The 20,027-nt window shown below is 45.6% G+C and overlaps 1 protein-coding gene across 6 annotated transcripts in view; it reads left to right on the top strand.

The window, feature by feature from the left end:
- Positions 1-20,027, top strand: part of LOC136325398 (opioid-binding protein/cell adhesion molecule) — a 1,207,641-nt gene that overhangs the window by 1,176,466 nt on the left and 11,148 nt on the right. For 3 of the 6 annotated variants that reach the window (XM_066259768.1, XM_066259767.1, XM_066259763.1), the window contains 4 exons: positions 11,651-11,788; positions 12,201-12,321; positions 13,186-13,337; positions 14,268-14,294. In XM_066259768.1, the coding sequence (XP_066115865.1) occupies positions 11,651-11,788; positions 12,201-12,321; positions 13,186-13,337; positions 14,268-14,294 (438 nt within the window). The remainder of the gene's footprint in view (positions 1-11,650; positions 11,789-12,200; positions 12,322-13,185; positions 13,338-14,267; positions 14,295-20,027) is intronic. The other 3 variants (XM_066259764.1, XM_066259766.1, XM_066259765.1) reach the window with 3 other exon arrangements.

Genomic DNA, 20,027 nt, shown 5'->3' with positions numbered 1-20,027 from the left:
GCAGCAGGCTAGGCACTGAGGGGTGAAGGCAGACCTTTCCAGGGGCTGGAAGTAAGGTGGCCACATAGGTTGTCGTCCTCCAGACCAGCACAGTTCTGAGAGCGGAAGGCGACTGTTAAAAATTATCCTGGGGAAACAGGTGTCAGCTGGGGTTATCTCAGACAAGCCTAACTAAGATCACACTGCGTGTAAAAATAAGGACACACTTAGTATTACTAGACAAAAGGAAAAATTGTTAATCCCCTGGGAAAATGAACCAAGTGCAGTTGTTGTTGGAAAGAAACTTTTAATTTCCCCCAAAGCAAGCAAGGGATAAAGCTTTTGTTATGATGTTGCTCTATTATTCAAAATAATTGCAAGATAGTGGAAACGGCTTAGCCCCCAACAGATTCTGACCCTCTAGGTTTGCTGTAGGCTCAGGAGGCAGATTTTACAAAGCTCAGGTAATTGCGGTGTTGGGGACCCACTGGCCACACTGTGGTGCAGGACAGTTCGGCTTCTCCAGAAAATTCTTTCCTTTGAGAAACAGGCTATGCAGGTAATGCAGATGAGGTTGAATCAGGCTGTTGACAGACATATATAAGTAAAAGAAGCATATTTCATTCAATACCTTGTAAAAGGCTGCTTTTTGTTTTCAAGTTATTAAGTTTTTTTAAAGGAGGGTTTTATTTAGAATCCATTTTACTTTTTAGTTTTTAATACTAAAATAACCCTGTTGGTTCAGATTGCAAAAAGTAGTACTTAAAGGAAGAAAACATGTAATGAATAAAAAGTTTTCAAATATCCTTAATATTTTGTCAATAACTTAGTTATTTCAACTCTGGTTTTCAAAAGCTCTTTTGGTCTTTATTGGTTGTTTCTATTTATATTTAGACACTTTTTAGAATATAAATGTTAGCTACTTTTTGTAATCCAAGTAGGCTACTCTGTTGTCAGATGGATTTGAGCTCTATCCTCAGCCATTTGTATGCCCGGGTGTGAAATTCTAGCTTTGTCCCTGGCTGGTGGTTCAGTGCATAAAGTGATGGCCCAGCGTATGGACTTCGCTAGCAAGTTTGATTTCCGGTCAGAACACACAGGAGAAGCAATCATCTGCCTCTCTCCCTTCCCTCTCCCCCTTCTTTCTCCCTTACCCTCCTGCAGCCAGGTGCTCAATTGTTTTGTGTGTGGCCCCAGGTACTGAAGATAGCTCTATTGGCGCTTATTGGCCTCACGTGCTAAAAATAAAATAACTTGGTACTGGAGCATCGGCCCAAGACAGGGTTGCCAGATGGATCCTGGTAGGGGAGGCATGTGGGAGTCTACCTCTCTATCTCCCCTCTCATCCAAAAAAAAAAAAGAATTCCTTGTTTTCTGCCTCCTTGTTCCTACTGTCTCTCTTTGTCTTTCTGTATCTGTCTTTGTCTATCTGTCTCTTGTCTCAATCTATTTCTCTGTGTATCTCTGTCCATCCCCTCTCTTCTTTCTCTGGAATGTACTCTAAACTGCCATTTAAAAGGTATATGCCACATCCTTGCAGGTACCCTGGGTTTTTCTGTGTCACTCACTCAGGAGCACTCCTGGGTTAACAGTATCATCTGGATTCTAAAAACCTCTTGTCCTGAGTCTTTCTACTCACAATAAATCCATCTCAGGGAGAAAACACAGAAACCTAAGTAAAACCAAGGTAAACATGAACACTTATCTTCACTGTGTGTTGGGAAGGAGCTCCTATGGACTTTATGCTGTGTGGTCATGGGTCTCGGCTTTCTAATGGTGGACCAACAAAGTGTGGTGATCACTGTCAGGCCGTCCTGGCTGTCATTACCTTACACAGAGCGAAGTCTCCTTTCTGGATCTCACCCGACAGCATCACAACTGTCTGCCCCTCACGGAGGCCAGTGGACTGTCTACAGAGGTCCTGAGCTCCCTGAGGTGTGCAGAGCATCATGTCCTGCTTGTCCCCTCGTGCCTGCCTGGCAGCGGAAGCCAGGCAGTCCTCAGGTGGAGCTGACACATGGCAAGTGAAGGCCACAGTAGTCCTCCATGGACTAACCAGGCTGTCATCTCAGTCATTCTTATACAGTAGCATCCCTGGATAGGTTGCACAGAATGCTGGCATGATGGCTCGATCCTAGGCCAGTCAAATCAATCTGTGCGCGCAGTTACAAAAGTCTATTTTCAGAGCGCTCTTTGGGTGATTCTGACGTGCCACCTGGGAGAACACCTCCAGGCACTTGTCCCTAGAGCTCCCTGCAGAGACAGTCCTTGGCAGTCTCTTCTCCTGCCCCACCTGCCAGACAATACCCTTCACCAGAGCCTAATGTATCAGAATTCATCTTCCTGGACAGTTCTGTGGGATGAGTCACTTGAGTCCTTCTCGTGTCATCTTTGGCTGTCCTATCAGAATGTGGGAACGACTTAGGAAACCCACCATTGCCAGGAATGTCTTTGAGCCCCCAGCTCCTGGGAGCATTATTCATGGATCCTTTCCCCCACCAGAAGCTCAGCTCACTTTCACAATAATACATTGATCTTGTCATTAGCCAACTACTGTCAGCCCCAGGGCAGGAAGCCAGACAGGCAACCTGGATGAGAGTGAGTGCCCCTTCCTTGGGATGTTCCTGGTGGCCTCGGCCCTCGGCCTGAGAAGGGTTATCTGAGCCCAAGAAAAGAGCTCCTGCACTGCCAGCAAGTGAGATGTTGACCCAGAGGCTCAGTGTCCAAACCAAAATGGCTTTAGCACAATTCAATTGCTTGCATTAATTAAAGAAAAAATGAAACAGTGGGTTTATCACACTTTTCATTAACTTCAATGCAGCGAGGGGACGCGTCTGGGAGTTGGGAGCAGGCAGGAATGGAGCGCACTGCCGTCCACACTCCCTGGTTTAATTAAGGAGGGGGAGCCCAGAGCTGCTTATCGCCAGCACTGTTCTAAGGAGAGTCAAGGGGTGGGGAGGGCGGAGACTGGCAGAAAGAGGCGAGATTAAATAAGTGGAGAGGGGGAGTTTTGGGGCAGTTCAGACTTTCCAAGCCTCTAGTCATAGGCAGAAGGAGCAAATACTACATGTGTGCCTTACACTAGATGCATAAGGGGTTGAAAGAAGGAGAAAGTGTAATTCCTTCCCAGTGTGCCTGTGATTTAGACAATGCACTACCACATAGGAATCAAGCCCAAAGTGTGCAAGACTGAGTTCATGTGAGCCAAGCTGTTCCCAGCGCTGAAGCCTTAACCCAAATTCAACTCTAGATTATTTCTAACGTTTCTATTCTTTACAAGAAAGAGGCTCTCATGTCAGGAGGTTTGTGATTGAGAAAGAACCAGGACATCTTTGGGAAGGAGTGAGAAACCAGACCCCTAGCCCATGGGTTTCCAGATGGCAACGTCCTCTACACTCCCAGGGATGGAAAGGCCCCACTTTGTTGCAGTCACTCTTTGGGTCCTTTGTGCACAATGGCTAACTGTTGTCATTGGGCTGGTTATTTGATCGATGTCGTTGGACCCGGTTAAGCAGGGATAACGTCATCATCTCACAAGTGGCACTGATTCTTCACTTCAATCCTGATCCACCTCTTCATGGGGCTGAGGGGTCCTCCTGAGCCTGGACTTCCCATTACAATGCAGGTCTTGCTCTCAGGCCCATCACTTGGCCTGCGACTGAGTACTCAAGCCAAGTATTCCTATCACCCAAGTCTAGATATCTTCAGTCCCTATGGAGAAGGGCTACAGCCACAGAAGCCCTGACCGTCAGCCAGCTTGACAACAGTGAAGCTAATACCTTGATCTCTGTGGCTCACTTTATGTGCTTGTGTTTTATTGACAAAAACCTAGGGAGAGAATGATAGATGAGTGACAAGATGTGGGCACACATCCCCACATGAACTTCTGGTAGTGTCTACCGTGTCGTCCACATCACAAGGGCACAGAAGCAGTGGACAGGGGACTGCTTCAGACAGTTCCTTTCCTTCCGACCTCTAGGGCATGATGTCCAGCAAATACACAACATGCCAGCCAACTCATACTTTTTCTAAGCATGGTACACTCCTTGCAGTTTCTTGATAGCTTAAAAGACCACGTAGTTTCAGTAAGTGAGCAAAAATTTATTTTCCCAGATGGACCAAAAAGTCCAGCTGTTGCCCAACAAGTCAGAAGCATGCACTTGAACATCTGGACATTCGATTGCATCTTTCAAAGTGCAGTATTAATAGAGAACACAGAGAACACCTAGGCTAGCCTCTCTCACTGGGCAGTAGGAAAACGTCTTTTCTTACTTTTACAGAAATCCTACCATATGAGCCAGATGGACTCCTGGGGTGCCCACCTCTCCACTTCCACTGGCTTCCCCCCGGCTGCTTGTTTTCTCCTCTTTCTTGTTCATCCCAGTTCTTCCTCCTCTGGCCATTTCTCCCCCATGTCTTCTCTTCTCTGTGTAGTTTCCTCCTTCACTCTCATCCTCTCCTCCAGGCATCCCCAAACTATGGCCCACAGGCCGCAATTTGGCCCCCTAAGGCCATTTATCCAGCTCCCGCTGCACTTCCAGAAGGGGCAACTCTCTCATTGGTGGTCAGTGAGAGGAGCACTGTATGTGGGAGCCCTCCAATGGTCTGAGGGACAGTGAACTGGCCTCCTGTGTAAAAAGTTTGGGGACCCCTGCTCCTCATTGCACTCATCGTCTTCCTGTTTATTCCATAGCTTCTATACCCAGGCATGTGCCAGTGTGAGTCACCTCTTGACAGATCTCAGGGCAAAAGCTGTGACAGGTGTTGACATTGAACCTCACAAAGTAGCTTCTTTAGGTAGAACAGTAGCTGCCCATGGTTCATGAAAAGAGACAGTGGGCTGGGGGCACCTAGGGAGCAATGTTTAATCATTTCAATGGGTTTGCCAGTCAGGGTTTGCCTCAATATAAAGATGATTTTTTTTTTGGACCATGTGAATAATCTAGCAAAGGAATAGGCCACCGCCTGAAGCCATCCCTACAGATAGTCACTCAGAGGGAGAGATATTCTGTGAGGGACGATAATCCACAAAAGTAAAAGGCTAGACTTTGATCCTCATCACATTCAGCTCTATAATTCTAAGGCATTGGCTGACACAAAAGAGGAAAAAATTGGACAGTAGAGTGATGGCTGCGGTTTGGCTGGCATGGAAAGACAGAAGGTAAAATGGGAGAGAACTGCGTCAGGAAGCTTCTAGAATTTACTCTGGATTTTCTATTTGATTCCTTCTTTCCTGAATGCTTAGGTTTCATTCAGCTCTGATACATCTTTCTGACCCACCCTACCTCACTTGAGGGAGCCCAAAACAATTAAGAATCAAAAAAAATTAAGCTCAGGGACAGCAAAATATAAATTGCTCCAGATTGGGGCTCATGAGACTGTAGACTACCCAAGGTCAAAGACCTTGTCTTCCAAACCATCTCCACCTCCCACACAGTGTCTAACTCAACTCATCCATTGTGCTCGGTATGAGTGCAATGACTGTAAGTGAAGTCAGGGACAGCAGGACACACCTGAATCTCTCCTCTGAGACCATTTCTCTGCTATTCCAATTCTTTCTTTCTTTTTAAGTGAGAGGAGGGAAGATATAGACCAACTCCAACATGTGCTCCAACCAGGATCTACCCAGCAACTACGTATGGGACTGATGTTCAAATACTGAGCTCTTTTTAGTGCCTAAGGCTGATATGTTCAGACCAACCAATCTATCCTCAGTGCCCGGGGCCACACTCAAACCAATCAAGCCACTGGCTATGGAAGGGGAAGAGAAAGAGAAGTGGGGGGGGGAGGGTAAGGGAAGTAGATGGTTGCTTCTCTTGTGTGCCCTGCCAGGGATCAAACCTGGGACATCCATATGCTGGGCTGATGCTCTAATCCACTAAACAAACTGGCCAGGGCCTGCTCCTTTATTTCTAAGAGGGAGCAGACTCTGATTGCCCACCACTTGTTCTTTGTGTTCTCTGATTCTGTTAAGTCAGAATACGAGCCCTGCAGAAGAAGCCCCCTGGTGCCCGCAGCATCCCAGGGCTTAGTCACCGCATCCCGAAGCATGTGCCCTGTGTCTGAGGAATCCTGGCCCAGAGCCCTCCCACATCCTTGATAAATGGTCTTGTTTGTATCCTGGCAGATCTTAATCTTACTAATATAATGAATTGAACTTATCTTCTTAGAAGCGCTCCTTCATGGAAGGAAATAACCCCTGTTCTTTAATATATTTCTGCCCAAGCTCCAGAATCCACTTCCTGTGCTTGCACTCACGTTCTGTCGGTCTGTCAGAATGCATGGGGCAGGCGGATAATGCCTCAAGGTTACCGTCTTATTACAGGACATGTCACCATTAAGGGAAACATAGGGCACTGTGGGAGCTCCCGTTTTCATACATTTGTCAGAGTAAATATTGTAGCCATGTAGCCTGTCTTTTTTCAAATCCCCTTTGAATGTACCTTCAGAAGGTGTCCCACCACACCCAGGCCATCTTGCTTGCTCCTGCCTTTCCTTCCTCCTTCACACCGTCACTTTCTTCCTCCTCCTCCTTCTCTGCCCCTCCCCCCTTCTTCCTCCCTTTTCTGTCCATCCAGCTGTGTTTCTCTCGCCTGGTCCCCTCCCTTTGCCTCCACCATCAGCAGTTTGGCTTCCTGGCAGCTAGCAAAGACCCTTAAAACACTGGCTGCCTTCCTCTGCAGTGTGGAATCCGAATTTTCCATCGCAACCAGACCCGGAGGGGGCAGGCAGAGCATCAGACCCCGCACTTTCCCAGCTCTCCGGGCATTTAGCAAACCTAGATTTGCTCTTCTTTAAAAAATCTCACCTAGTGTTCCAAGTGGTGAAGAAAACAGCATCTCCTCATCCCTGCCGTCCGTAGGCTGGCGATTGGGAGGAGTGTCAACAGCTGCTTCCACTTTCTCAGCAACAAAACCGTGTAGCCAGGATGAATGTTTTGTAGTAAGAGAAAGACACGATGGAAGAGTCCGTTTTAAGGGTGCCCTTTGAGATGCTGCTCCATAGAGTCCTTCGTGTGAGAGGCTCTCCAGTAGCCCCTGTTGACCGACTAGCCCCTCACAGATTATTATACATGTGTGAGTAAGAGGGAGCCAACGACAGCACGTGGCAGTGCCCTTGAGCTTTACCACTCAGAGCATGGGCTTCCACCCACAGCGCGGAAACCCTTGGGCACTAGTTCAGAATACAGAATCCCAGGCCCCACTCCAGGTCTACTGAATCAGATCTATAGATATACAGTGTGTCCGTAAAGTCATGGTGCACTTTTGACAGGTCACAGGAAAGCAACAAAAGACAATAGAAATGTGAAATCTGCACTAAATAAAAGGAAAACTCTCCCAGTTTCATACCTATTCAGTGCAGTTTGATGGGGGCTCACACACAGATATTTTTAGGGCTCCTTAGGTAGCTATCCGTATAGCCTCTACAGACTTGTCACTGACTGGTGGCCTACCAGAACGGGGTTTCTCCACCAAACTGCCGGTTTCCTTCAACAGCTTATCCCACCAAGTAATGTTATTCCTATGTGGTGGCGCTTTGTTATAAATGCGCCGATATTCATGTTGCACTTTGGTCACAGATTCGAATTTAGCGAGCCACAGAACACACTGAACTTTCCACTGTACCGTCCACATCTCGACTGGCATGGCCATGGGCTGCTCCACTGTATACATGGTGTTTCATCACCATCTGCACATGCGCATATGCTGCCACATCATCCTACAGAAACAGGGAGGGTTTTCCTTTTATTTGGTTCAGATTTCACATTTCTATCGTCTTTTGTTGCTTTCCTGTGACCGGTCAAAAGTGCACCATGACTTTATGGACACACTGTATGTTTTCAAATCCCATAAGAATTTATATGCAAATTAAAAATCTGAAAGTCACTCACATTGTGATACAAATTTGACAAATTCATTTTCTCACTTAATGAGGTAGTAATATCGTAATGATCCCCATTTTACATAAAACACTCTCTTTCCTTCCTTCCTTTTTGCTATCACGTATCCATTCCATAAAAACAGCATCAGAGAGACTGAAAATAAATTCTCACATTCCAGTTGGTGATTGTTTTGTCCTATAATTCTGCCATGAAGGACCCAGGAATGATCCTCCTCATGCAAATGTGGAGACTCACTCACGGTCCTAGCACACTCGCCTCTACCTGCTTCGAAAGGATTCCTTCCCTTTGTGCGTCCAACACGCCTACATTGACTAGCATTCATTGACCTGCGTTATCAGGGGCTTTAAGGTACCTGTCTGGTCTACACCATACAGCATGATATGGTCTATCATATTCTCTCCACGAAAAGGGGTCAGTAACCCTGCCTGAGGCACCTGTCAGACCTACTGCACATTGCTCATTTGTTTGGTTAAATGCAGTGGGGTTTAATTACGTGTGGTAAATTCAAGGCAGTGCATTTTGAAAGAATAATAGGGTCTATGAAGTAGGAAGCCAGACTTTCAATCCTGTCATGTGTATTCATCGCAGAAAAGGTATGGGAGAATGAATCTGCAAAGTCATGTTGGTGTGTTTGATTTCATTATTTTTTAATCCTTATACATACTGAGATTGGTTAACCAGCATTATTTCAACAATTGAGATGAAATTTATCCTTTAAACTTCCTGATATAAGTGATCTCAGAGTCTCCTTCAATTCTGAGATTCTGTTAAGTCTAGGAAAAGTAAAGAGAAAAGGATGAGATATATATATTTCTCTAATGAATCTTGAGGAATTGTGATATAAACTAACCGGAATAATAAAATGTCTGTTGGGTAGAGGGCTGTGACCAGCACCATCACTCTGAGACCTCAGCAAATAGAACATCCTGGGCCCCAGGAGCCATCATGCCCTGGAGGGTCTTCCTGAAATTTTCTAAATTTCCCTTTAGTGCCTGAGTCCAGCCTAGGCTAGCGATACCATTCAGGAGAGACACTCACGTTCAAGACTGGGAATACGCCCTGGCCGGTGGGCTCAGTGGTAGAGTGTCGGCCTGGCATGCAGGGGTCCCGGGTTCGATTCCCGACCAGGGCACACAGGAGAAGCGCCCATCTGCTTCTCCACCCCACCCCCTCTCCTTCCTCTCTGTTTCTCTCTTCCCCTCCCGCAGCCGAGGCTCCACTGGAGCAAAGATGGCCCAGGCTCTGGGGATGGCTCCTTGGCCTCTGCCCCAGGTGCTAGAGTTGCTCTGGTCGCAACAGAGCGACGCCCCAGAGGGGCAGAGCATCGCCCTCTGGTGGGCAGAGCGTCGCCCCCTGGTGGGCGTGCCGGGTGGATCACAGTTGGGCGCATGTGGGAGTCTGTCTGACTGTCTCTCCCCATTTCCGGCTTCAGAAAAATACAGAAAAAAAAAAAAAAAAAAGACTGGGAATATGGACCTGCCTCAGACCCAATTATTCCCCTTCATGGCCCTCAGCCACTCTCACACAAATTCAACCAGATTCCCTAGGATTTTAAAACTCATACTTATGGGCTTGTCCGGGGATTCTGTCAACAGGCCCAAGTTCCAGGAGGGTGGGTGGCCTGGCAGAAGGATGACTTCTGTTGGCCAATGCAAGATATCATTAATGGGATCACATGAGACTGAGCTACTAGCATGGTGCAGATTTTAGGTGAGCCAAATGTTGACATAGAGGGGGGCTCTTTGAAAAATATTTGACTGGCGCTCCAAACCATGTATGGATGGCCTTGGCAACCAGCACCCAGACACTGATAGTAGAGCCTGGGTGGGCGTGACCTGGGGTGGGGGAATGGAGGAAAAGAAGCCAGTGATATCTGCAAAGGAAGTCTAGGCAAATGGGCAGAGCAGGTGGAAATTTCCCAAGGTTTAGACTTGATGCAGAGTCTCTAAAGAGCCAAAGAACCTTCCTCTCTACCCCCACCCATTAGCCCACCTCCTAGGGACACCATGCCCTCCTGTTCCACACTCATGGTGGACCTATAGATGTTTGAGTACCTGTTGGATAAGACTATGCTTCTACAGGAGTGTGGGAAAGTTACAATGAATTCGTATAGTCCTGAAAACTAATTTTGCTCTAACTCCTGGGCACAGAGAGGAATCAAGTAGCAGGCCTATGAGAAATGCAAATGGCTGTACCTCCCCCTAGGCCTTTGTGTTAGCTGGGTTTTTTTTTTTTTTTTTTTTTAAAAGCCTTTGTAAATTTTTTTTTTTAATTTATTTATTCATTTTTAGAGAGGAGAGAAAGAGGGAGAGAGATACAGAGAGAAAGAAGGGGGGAGGAGCTGGAAGCATCAACTCCCATATGTGCCTTTACCAGGCAAGCCCAGGGTTTCGAACCGGCGACCTCAGCATTTCCAGGTCGACACTTTATCCACTGTGCCACCACAGGTCAGGCTAGCTGGGTTTTTACTGGAGTCTGATCCTTTGACAAAACTTTATTCAATAATGACAGAACATTATTTCAACACAGAGAGAATGTTCTCTTTGCACTGAACCACAGGCCACAGACAGGTTGTATCAAGAACATATAATAGAAACTGCAGGTAATGCAACCTTTGCGGTCCTGGAATACTTTGGACCATGAATTGCAAGCTTCTTTCATGCCTAAGATGAAGCCTCAAGAATGCCTTACAGGCCGTGGCAAGTTGGCTCAGTGGTAGAGCGTCGGCCTGGCGTGCAGGAGTCCCGGATTCGATTCCCGGCCAGGGCACACAGGAGAAGCACCCATCTGCTTCTCCACCCCTCCCCCTCTCCTTCCTCTCTGTCTCTCTCTTCCCCTCCCGCAGCCGAGGCTCCATTGGAGCAAAGATGGCCTGGGTGCTGAGGATGGTTCTGTGGCCTCTGCCTCAGGCACTAGAATGGCTCTGGATGCAACAGAGCAACGCCCCAGAGGGGCAGAACATCGCCCCCTGGTGGGCATGCTGGGTGGATCCTGGTCAGGCGCATGCGGGAGTCTGTCTGACTGCCTCCCCATTTCCAGCTTCGGAAAAATGAAAAAAAAAAAAAAAAGAATGCCTTACAAAGTCAGGTGTTCAATCTATGAGGCTGTTCTAGTAACCATGGACACTTCATTTGGGGTGATCATGCTTATTTCATGTTGGTGAAAGTTTACTGAGCACCTACTACATAGCAGTCACAAAGTCCTTTCTTATTCATTTGTTCTCACTTTCCCTTCTCTTGCAGTGTGACACCAGACCAACTGTGGCATTTATTTGTCTTAAAATGTTAAGTGGTCACTATTTGTTAAGTAGTAGTAGTTTGTATTCTGCATTCAAAAGCATTTCTACATAGTGAAAAATTAAGATGGCCATACTAACATTCCCTAAAGTTGTTCCCACAGATTTATTACATTATTGACCATGACAATTTTCTCTAAAATACCAGAGTTTATTAAGGTGCTGTGATATTTCACATGCACACTCTTATTTTATCCCCATAGTAATCATAGAAGAAAAATAATATCAAATGGTCTAAAAAGTAAGTTGGACAAAAATGCATTGGTCCAAAACTCAAGCAGAAAATTTCTTCTTTCAAATACCATCTTTTTGGGCTAACATGGTATTTTATAATCTTGATGTTCAAATCCCATTTCTACAGCTTTTCTTATCCCTTCACCTACAAATTCTAGATAAGAATATAGTTCTGCCTCTGCTTTTCCAGCTTCATAATTGTTTTTTTTGCTTTGTCTTGTCTATTACTTTTGTCTCAGAAGGTCAGGGCTTCGTGAGCGAGGATGAATATCTGGAAATCTCAGACATCAAACGTGACCAGTCCGGGGAGTATGAATGCAGCGCTCTGAATGACGTTGCTGCACCGGATGTGCGGAGAGTCAAGATCACTGTAAACTGTGAGTCGACCCATTATCAGGGAGATCCAGGGGAAAGATGAAAGATGGATTAAGGGCACCAGCTGGTCTTGTTAATGCCATTTTCTGAGAGAACCAGGTTGTTTCCAACGAAAAAACACTTTATCATTGCTGTGCCTGCCTCATCACTGCCTCCCGTGCTGACTGCCCTGGAGTCTTCCTTTGACTGTCACAGCTTTTAGCTAATGGGGAGAACTGTCAGCTTTGAATTGGTTTGAAGTTCTAAAGAAGATGCTGGGGTAAATGCAATAATTGCAAGAAAAAAAACGTTTTCCTAAAATAGATGGTTATTTAACCGGAAAGGTAGGGGGTCATAAGTAATCCATTTTCACAGCAGGTGACTGAATGTGCCTTTCATCCAGTGCATGGAATCACCTTATGTTTCCCTCCACAGACCCTCCCTACATCTCAAAAGCCAAGAACACCGGTGTCTCAGTGGGTCAGAAGGGCACCTTGAGCTGTGAAGCCTCTGCCGTGCCTACGGCTGAGTTCCAGTGGTTCAAGGAAGACACCAGGTACCTTGAGAGTGGAAATAGGGCGAGTCTGAAGCAGGGCTAATGGGTCCTTCCCCATGGGGAAGGACAATGATAACATAAAGGAGGAAGATATGGCAACACCAAAATGATTGCAGCTTTCTGGTTTTATTTTTTTGTTTGTTTGTTTGTTTGTTTGTTTTGTTTTGTTTTACAGAGACAGAGAGAGAGTCAGATAGAGGGATAGACAGGGACAGATAGACAGGAACAGAGAGAGATGAGAGGCATCAATTATTAGTTTTTCGTTGTGACACCTTAGTTGTTCATTGATTGCTTTCTCATATGTGCCTAGACCTTGGGGCTACAACAGACCGAGTATCCCCTTGCTCGAGCCAGCGACCTTGGGTCCAAGCTGGTGAGTTTTTGCTCAAACCAGGTGAACTCGCACTCAAGCTGGCGACCTCGGGATCTCAAACCTGGGTCCTACGCATCCCAGTCCGATGCTCTATCCACTGCGCTACTGCCTGGTCAGGCCATTGCAGCCTTCTTTCTAACAGAGTCCCCTTTAAGAACCAGAAACAACAACAACAACAAAAATGGAAGAAGGTGGAAAATGGGGCAAAACAAACTGACCTTGTTTCAGAATCTGAGATTAGTTGTATCCGTAGCAGCCCTTGATGACTAGAAGCCAGGAAATTTAGTCTTTGAAACATGAGCATTCTTCCCTTTTTCCTCCTGCTGGAGGCTGTAGTGCTTATGGTTTGGGTTACAGGGGTTGGGTTAGTTAGAGGAAAGGGTTTTTGTGCAGAGGATGACTCTATGGTGTCTGTGAGTTCTCCCACCACCTCTGTCCCCTGCTTAGTTCTACTTGTAGAACCAGACCAGCAGTGCCTTCTCTCATTGCAGGCTAGCAACGGGCCTGGACGGCATGAGGATTGAGAATAAAGGGCGCATATCTACTCTGACTTTCTTCAACGTTTCAGAAAAGGATTATGGGAACTATACTTGTGTGGCCACAAACAAGCTTGGGAACACCAATGCCAGCATCACACTGTATGGTGAGTGCAGGAAGCCTGGATGCCATGGGCTGAGCCACGTGAGGGGCTTGAGGGACTGACTCAAAAGGGAGGAAGGCATGATCTGCTTGGCCTGTGTCCATCCATACTGCTCAACCCATCACCCTTAGACACAAAATGCTGCTCCCTGGCATTCTCCTAGCATGTGATACAGTGATGTTTACAAGGTAATTGATATCTTCTGATTTACTGAAAGGCAAGGTTTGCAGCTTACAAAAGGAGTAAACCCAATTCTGAACCAAGCAAGGATGTTTGCCATAAAGAAAATAGAACCATGGGACAGTTCAATCACAGTACTATGTAAAGGCCTGGTAGGGACACTAGATACAGATTTCCAATTATGTCTATAGTGAGAGTCTATGATTCTGGGGGGCCATGTTTATAATTTTGAATGTAGTCAACTGCTGCCATTATGCTTCTCATGTTGACAGCCATGTCATGTTCTCATTCATTGGAATGAATAGAGCAGTCCTCTGAGCCCTCATCAAGAGGACTGTTCTGTCCACAGCTGGAGCATCACACCCTTCTCTGAAGGTCTTTCTCTCCCATATGGATGGAGAGGTCTCCAGAGTCATGATGGCCTCTCTTGGAAGCCCCTATCCTTCTCTCACTAAATCTTCCCACACCGCTGTGTCAATGTCCTTGTGCAACGTTTTACACCATGGACCCGGACCAGCTTGTTGTGAGATTTCTTGTGTGTGCGTATTTGTTTATTGGCTGAGATGTGGTTAGAGGGAAGCATCTGGTGAGTAGAATGAAAAGGTATTCATTTTCCCATGTGCACCTCAGACCCTGATCAAGCTTTCGGCATTGACATGAACTAAACTGTGTCCACCAACCATCTGAAATGTGTGATCTATGTCTTTTGTTTTCTCTCTGCATTGTGTGTGCATTGTGCTGTGTGTGTCTTAGAAATAAGCCCCTCATCAGCAGTGGCAGGTGGGTACAGCATGTTCCTTCCTTCCTCTGCCTGCCTGAATGCCTATGCTTTTGAACTTGAGCCTCCTCCAAAGATAGGCGTGCCTGCTCCACCTCCCTGATTGGTTTCTCCTTAGTAGATAGATGTCAGGGATTGGGTGTGTAGAGTTTAGGTAACAAGCATGGAGAATATGACAGCTTTTACATGCACATATATGAAATACCATTATATGTTTCAGGATAAGGATTTTTTTCCCCCAAAGAAACAATAAACTTCTACTTGGTGGCCTCTAGAAGTGACAAGCATTCTGCTAGTTCTGCACACAGCAGCAGCAGGGGGAATCTAACCTGGAGAGCAAATGGGTCATCAGACTATTGTCTCCACGGGAAAGTCGCCCTCGTATGAATGTTTAATATGGTCAGCCCAAGGCATAAAGGGCTAAAAGTTTCGTTTTCAAATCTTCCTTTTAAGTTAGAAGTACTTGGAGTCATTAGTAATAATAATAATAATAATAGTAATAATAATATCTACTGATTTCTAGGTATCATGTTAGTACTTTGCAAGACAGGTTATTAACCCCATTTTATAAATGAGTAAAAAGGAGGAGCAAAGAGGTTAAGTAACACCAAAGTACACACGGTTAATGACAGATACTGGATGAGACCCAGAACTGGTGTGCTCACCCAGAGGACAACTTGAGGGGCACACATGCACACACACTCATACATTAACATGAAGCAGCAGGAAATGCTCAGCTTTGTGTCTGGAGGTAGAAGCCTCCAGACCTGCTTTCCAATGATCACTCTTAGCCACATTAGAAATGGTAACTTTTAAATTCCCCAGACCTGGAAGCAGCTCTGCACCTGTCACTTCTCATAGCTCAGGATGCAGGACAATCACAGGCCACTAGCTCTGTCCACACCTCGATATCTATAACTGCCCATCCCTTGGTCTTGATAAAACCCAGAGGAAAGGGTGGAGCTGGGAGCTGCTCAGACACTGGCCTTGCTATCATTCCTGCAGTTAGTGGAGTTGTCAGTGGCAGGAAATGTGTCCAACATAAGAAGCTTAGGACTGACAAGTAAATGGTCCAGTTGCTGTGCCTCTATCTTGAACTAAGCAAAGAGGTGTGTCCTAGCAGGTAGTGAGAGCAGGTGTGTATTAAGACTGTATTAGTTTGCAAGGGCTGCATAACAAAACATAGGCCAGTGCCTTAAACAACAGACTTTTCTTTTCCTAGAGTTCTGGAGGCTGGAAATCCAAGATCAAGTCAGGGAGATCTGACTTATTTTTGATGAGGGCTCTCTTCTTGGCTTGTAGATGGATAACTTGGTCCTCACATGGCTTTCCTTTGAGCATCTGCAGAGAGAAGGAAAGAGAGATAAAGATGGAGATGGAGAGAGGGAGAGAAAAGGAGAGGAGTAAGAAAAGGAAATAGAAAGAGAGAGAGGGAGAGGGAGAGAAAGGAAGAGTAGGAGTGGGAGAGAAATAGAGAAAGATTACTCTCTGGTGTGTCTTCTTATTAAAACACTAATTCTATTGAGTTAGGGCACTGCCCTTATAACCTCATTGAACCTTAATTACTTTTTTATAGTTCCCATCTCCAAATACACATTTGGGAGTTAGAGCTTCAACATATGAATGTGGGGACAGGGGGCACAATTCAGTCCATAGGAAAGATGTAGCTTTATATTCCAACTCGGCCGACCACATGCCTGCTAGGTAACCTTGCTGGGCCTTACGTTCCCCATGCATGCTATGGGGATATCAACACCTGCCTTAAAAGGCTAGTGAGAGTACTCAATAAGATCATATATATGGAGAGAGTCCCATAAATGCTATGTTTAGATATGTGACTTTGATAAGACGCAAAGACTACAGACCTCAGTTTGCTTAGCTAATGTTGGGAAGCCATTTTTGGGCCTGCTGACTGTCAATGGAAATTATCCATAATATAATTTTCATTACAGAACTGTTTCAAACTAAAAACTGTTGTATAAATAGAAGGTGCTATAGTTAACACTGGTATCTGCCAATGCTTTCTGTGATGCGTCCCATCTTATTATTGCTTCTCTTGATATGGCTGCTGGAACTATTGCTCAGTTAGATTTGTACTTTCCTTTCCTCAAAAGCCTCCTGTCCATTTTTACTAGAGCATCACCAATCCCTATAATTCCTCCTATCTTGCTTCATCCAGTTAGTGTGCACTTACCTCTCAGCATCCTTCCTGAAGGAGAGTCAGTCAGTTTCCCCATGTACACTCTCTCATAATACCTCTAAGTGTTGTACTCAACAAAATGCATTCACTAGCATTTATTCAACAAATATTCATCAGGACCAGTGATGAGTCGGGCTGTTCTAAGTGATGAGGATACAACAGTTGCACAACAGATAGATGCCTTGTCTCTACAGACTTCACTTTCCACTTGCAATGTTAATTTTGTTTCATTTATTGAGTTTGTTTTATCAAAGTCTTTTTCCCCTTCAGCCCATGGCCTCTATGAATATAAGAACCATATCTGATTTGAGCCTTAAAACCTACTGTAGTAGCTGATCATGAAATTTTTGTTGAATGAATGAATGAATGAACAAGTGAATGAATGAATGAATGAATGAATGAATGAATATATGCAGAGGTTGTTGGCAATGCCAGGGACCAGAGTTCAGCTGTCAAGAATAAAATGTGACAACAGAACAGGGTCTGTAAGTCCCAGAGTCTCTTTGAAGCCAGGTTCTACCATTCACTCTGAATGGCTTTGGGGAAGTCAGTCTCAGTGTGAACTGGATTTTTCATCAGTGAAAGCATTTGAATAAGACGTTCTCTGTAGTCCCCCAAAGACTAATTCTCCTACACATGCCTGAATGGCAATAGCTTCAATACCAGATTAAAGTAATATTGTCTGGTTGAGAAACCCTTTCTGATGTCCAAGAATGTTCTTTCTAGTCCTTAATGTCCCTATAGTTGTGGCTTAGTGTTACTAACCACTTACTACCTACAGGGCCACTAGACTAAGTCTTCTACATGTTTTATCTCATTTAAGGACTATAGTAAGTAAGAAATGCCTTTATCCCAATTTTACAGAGGAGGAATTTGAGAGATTAGGCAGATTATTCAACTCATACTGGCTGGAATAGTCTATGCATTGTGGTTCCAGGGTTTCGGCTTTTTCTGCTATGCCATTACAACTCACAATACTTGGTAATCCATTAGACATTTTGGCAGATAACTTTCTAGATGCAACCCCATATGAACAACGAACCTGCTTGGACCCATTTCCCACACCAACACCTCCCTCTTCTATCTAAATCTAAACTCATTATTTTAAAGGACAATTTTTACATAGCTCCCAAACACACACATTCTACACTCCCAGGCATGCATTGGTGTTTGCCCTCAAAGACTGTCAGTTTCTTTCTTACAGACCCTTTTGACTCTGCAGTTGAATCCATAACACACACATTCATAATAGACCTCTTACACAAACACATCTTTCATATATTTCCTACCTAAAGGCAAAGAACAAAGAAAAATGGGACAAAAGCCAATTCAGAGAATACAGAAGATGAAGACAATGGGAACAATGGGGTGGTGAGAGGGCTCAAACAGAAAGTGATTAGGTAGACTGCGAGAGTCAGCAGAGGTGGGTGGGAGGTACTCAAAGACGAACCAGTGTTTCCTTCTTGAACACCATTTACTGTACCTTCAAAAGCCACACAGACAAGATAGGTCACATGGGCAATGTGCCGAATCAAAGTGGCACTTTATCCTATGTTCTTGCTTTATCCCTGAGCAACTGCAGGAACCGGAAAGGCAGCAGAATGTAGAGAAGAGACCAGTACTCGGAGCAAAGAAAACTGGGTTCTAGTCCCCACTCTGCTACAGACAAACTGTGACTCCCTCTGTTCCATGGCTGTCAGTAAAGTATAAGATCAGAACAGATGGACTCCCCACTCCCTTTCAGCTTCCTAAGCCTCGGTCCTGAATTGAAAAAAGTAATAGGAATATAGGGTAAGCAATAGCTCTCCAAAACCTGTCTTTCTCTGCCCTTAGAAATGGTGGCAAGCATCCTGTGGTATTGAAAACAAGCTTGCTCTAAGTATATGTAAGCTCCGCTGCTTGAGTGCCATCATTCGAACGCCACCTGGAGCCCTGCCTCCTTGAAGTCTTGCCAGCCCTCCTGCAGCCGGGGACGGCCAGGCTTAGCATGCTGGCCACGGCTCTACCCCTCTCAGAAGCCATTCACTTTCTCTCAACTTGCCAACTCCTGTTACCTCTACTGGATCTTGAGCAAGAAGCCCCATCCCCCTGTCCTTAGAGTGCAAAGCAGGAAGATACCGAACCTGATTACATCCGGCACTGCAGAGACTGGGATGCGCTTAATGAGCCATGTAAATGCTTGGATTACTGCAACTGGCAGGCAGAGGGGCAGGAGAGGCAAACAAAGCCGGGGAGGAGGGGGATGCTGCAGAGGGAAAAACAGATTTCTCACACTTTATCTGTGAAATCGTAGCGATACAAATTAGTTACATTAAGAGCTAAGTATCAGGGAGAGGGACAACTCATAGCCATCTTGTCATTGCAAATAAAAATGGCAAAACACTCCAGCTAAGGAAACATCTGGGTTCTGCCTTTTTTTCTTGGGCAAAGCCTCAGTGCCTCGGAGCAACCACAGCCGACCTCAACAACCCCTGGAAACCATGAGAACAGAATCTATATTTTCTTTTGCTAATGGCCATTCCTCCAGAATAAAGATGTTTAGCAGACTGGCTCTTCAAGTTGGTTTTTCTCCAACTAGAAGCAGTCCTGACCAGCTTCTTTCATCTTCCTCCCTTTGCTGACCTCCTGGTGCACTTGCAGGCAGAGGGCTCAGAGCCCCTGCCTTTATGCCCCCCCACCACCCTGACACACTCCTGCCTCTCCTCCTTTATTAAAGTCCAAACTACCACACCTCTCTCCAAGCTGGCTTCAGGTGTTATATGAGGACTGGGCCCAAGGAGTCTGAGGACCCCCTTGAGTATGTTATCCATGAATCATCCTATGTTGCCTTTTCCCTTTATCTCCAAACCTCCGAAAGGGAGGATCAGTATTGGCAGTCTCTGCTTCCCTCCAGAGCTATTCACAACTCAACCTACCATGTTCTGCTCCCTCCTAATACACAGCTCATCCCAGCACCGGACTTCTCCTTGGCCCCCAACATCCACTTCTGGCTTCAGTGATATGACCAGATGGTGACTTGCTTCCTACTGTTCTTAGTCTGATTCTGTTTCCTTCACCACCTGTCCATAGGTTCGCCCAGATACAGTGTTACAGTGAGAGAAAGGGGGTCTCTTCTGTCTTCAGGCACCTTACAGAGCAATAGCTTAGCCTGCATTACACTTACTTCAGGAACTTTAAAATGCAGATTCGTGGGCCTTGCCCCAGACCTATTTAATCCAAATCTCCAGAGAAGGTCATGAAGAAGTGCTTTTTAAGCAAGTTCTCCAAGGAGATCTGATGCACGATGAAGATTGATAGCCTCTGAGCAACAGTCTGAAAACTCCCAAATCTGTATTCCCAGTGCTCTCCCTACTTCTGAGCTGCCCTCTACTCGCCCCATATGAACAAACATACTGTAGGGGTCTCAGCCTCATTCTTTCTCTCCCAGGCACTGCTCTCCCTCAAACGTACACCTTACCTTTTCACCTATACACTCTTACCAGAATCTGAACAGACATTCTGACTTCCTCTGTGTCACCCCTTATACCTGTTACCC

The sequence above is a fragment of the Saccopteryx bilineata genome, chromosome 2 (assembly GCF_036850765.1).
Source record: "Saccopteryx bilineata isolate mSacBil1 chromosome 2, mSacBil1_pri_phased_curated, whole genome shotgun sequence".
Classification (NCBI taxonomy): Eukaryota; Metazoa; Chordata; class Mammalia; order Chiroptera; family Emballonuridae; genus Saccopteryx; species Saccopteryx bilineata.
Note: the sequence above shows the minus strand (reverse complement) of the source record. Positions and strands in the feature narration are given on the sequence as shown.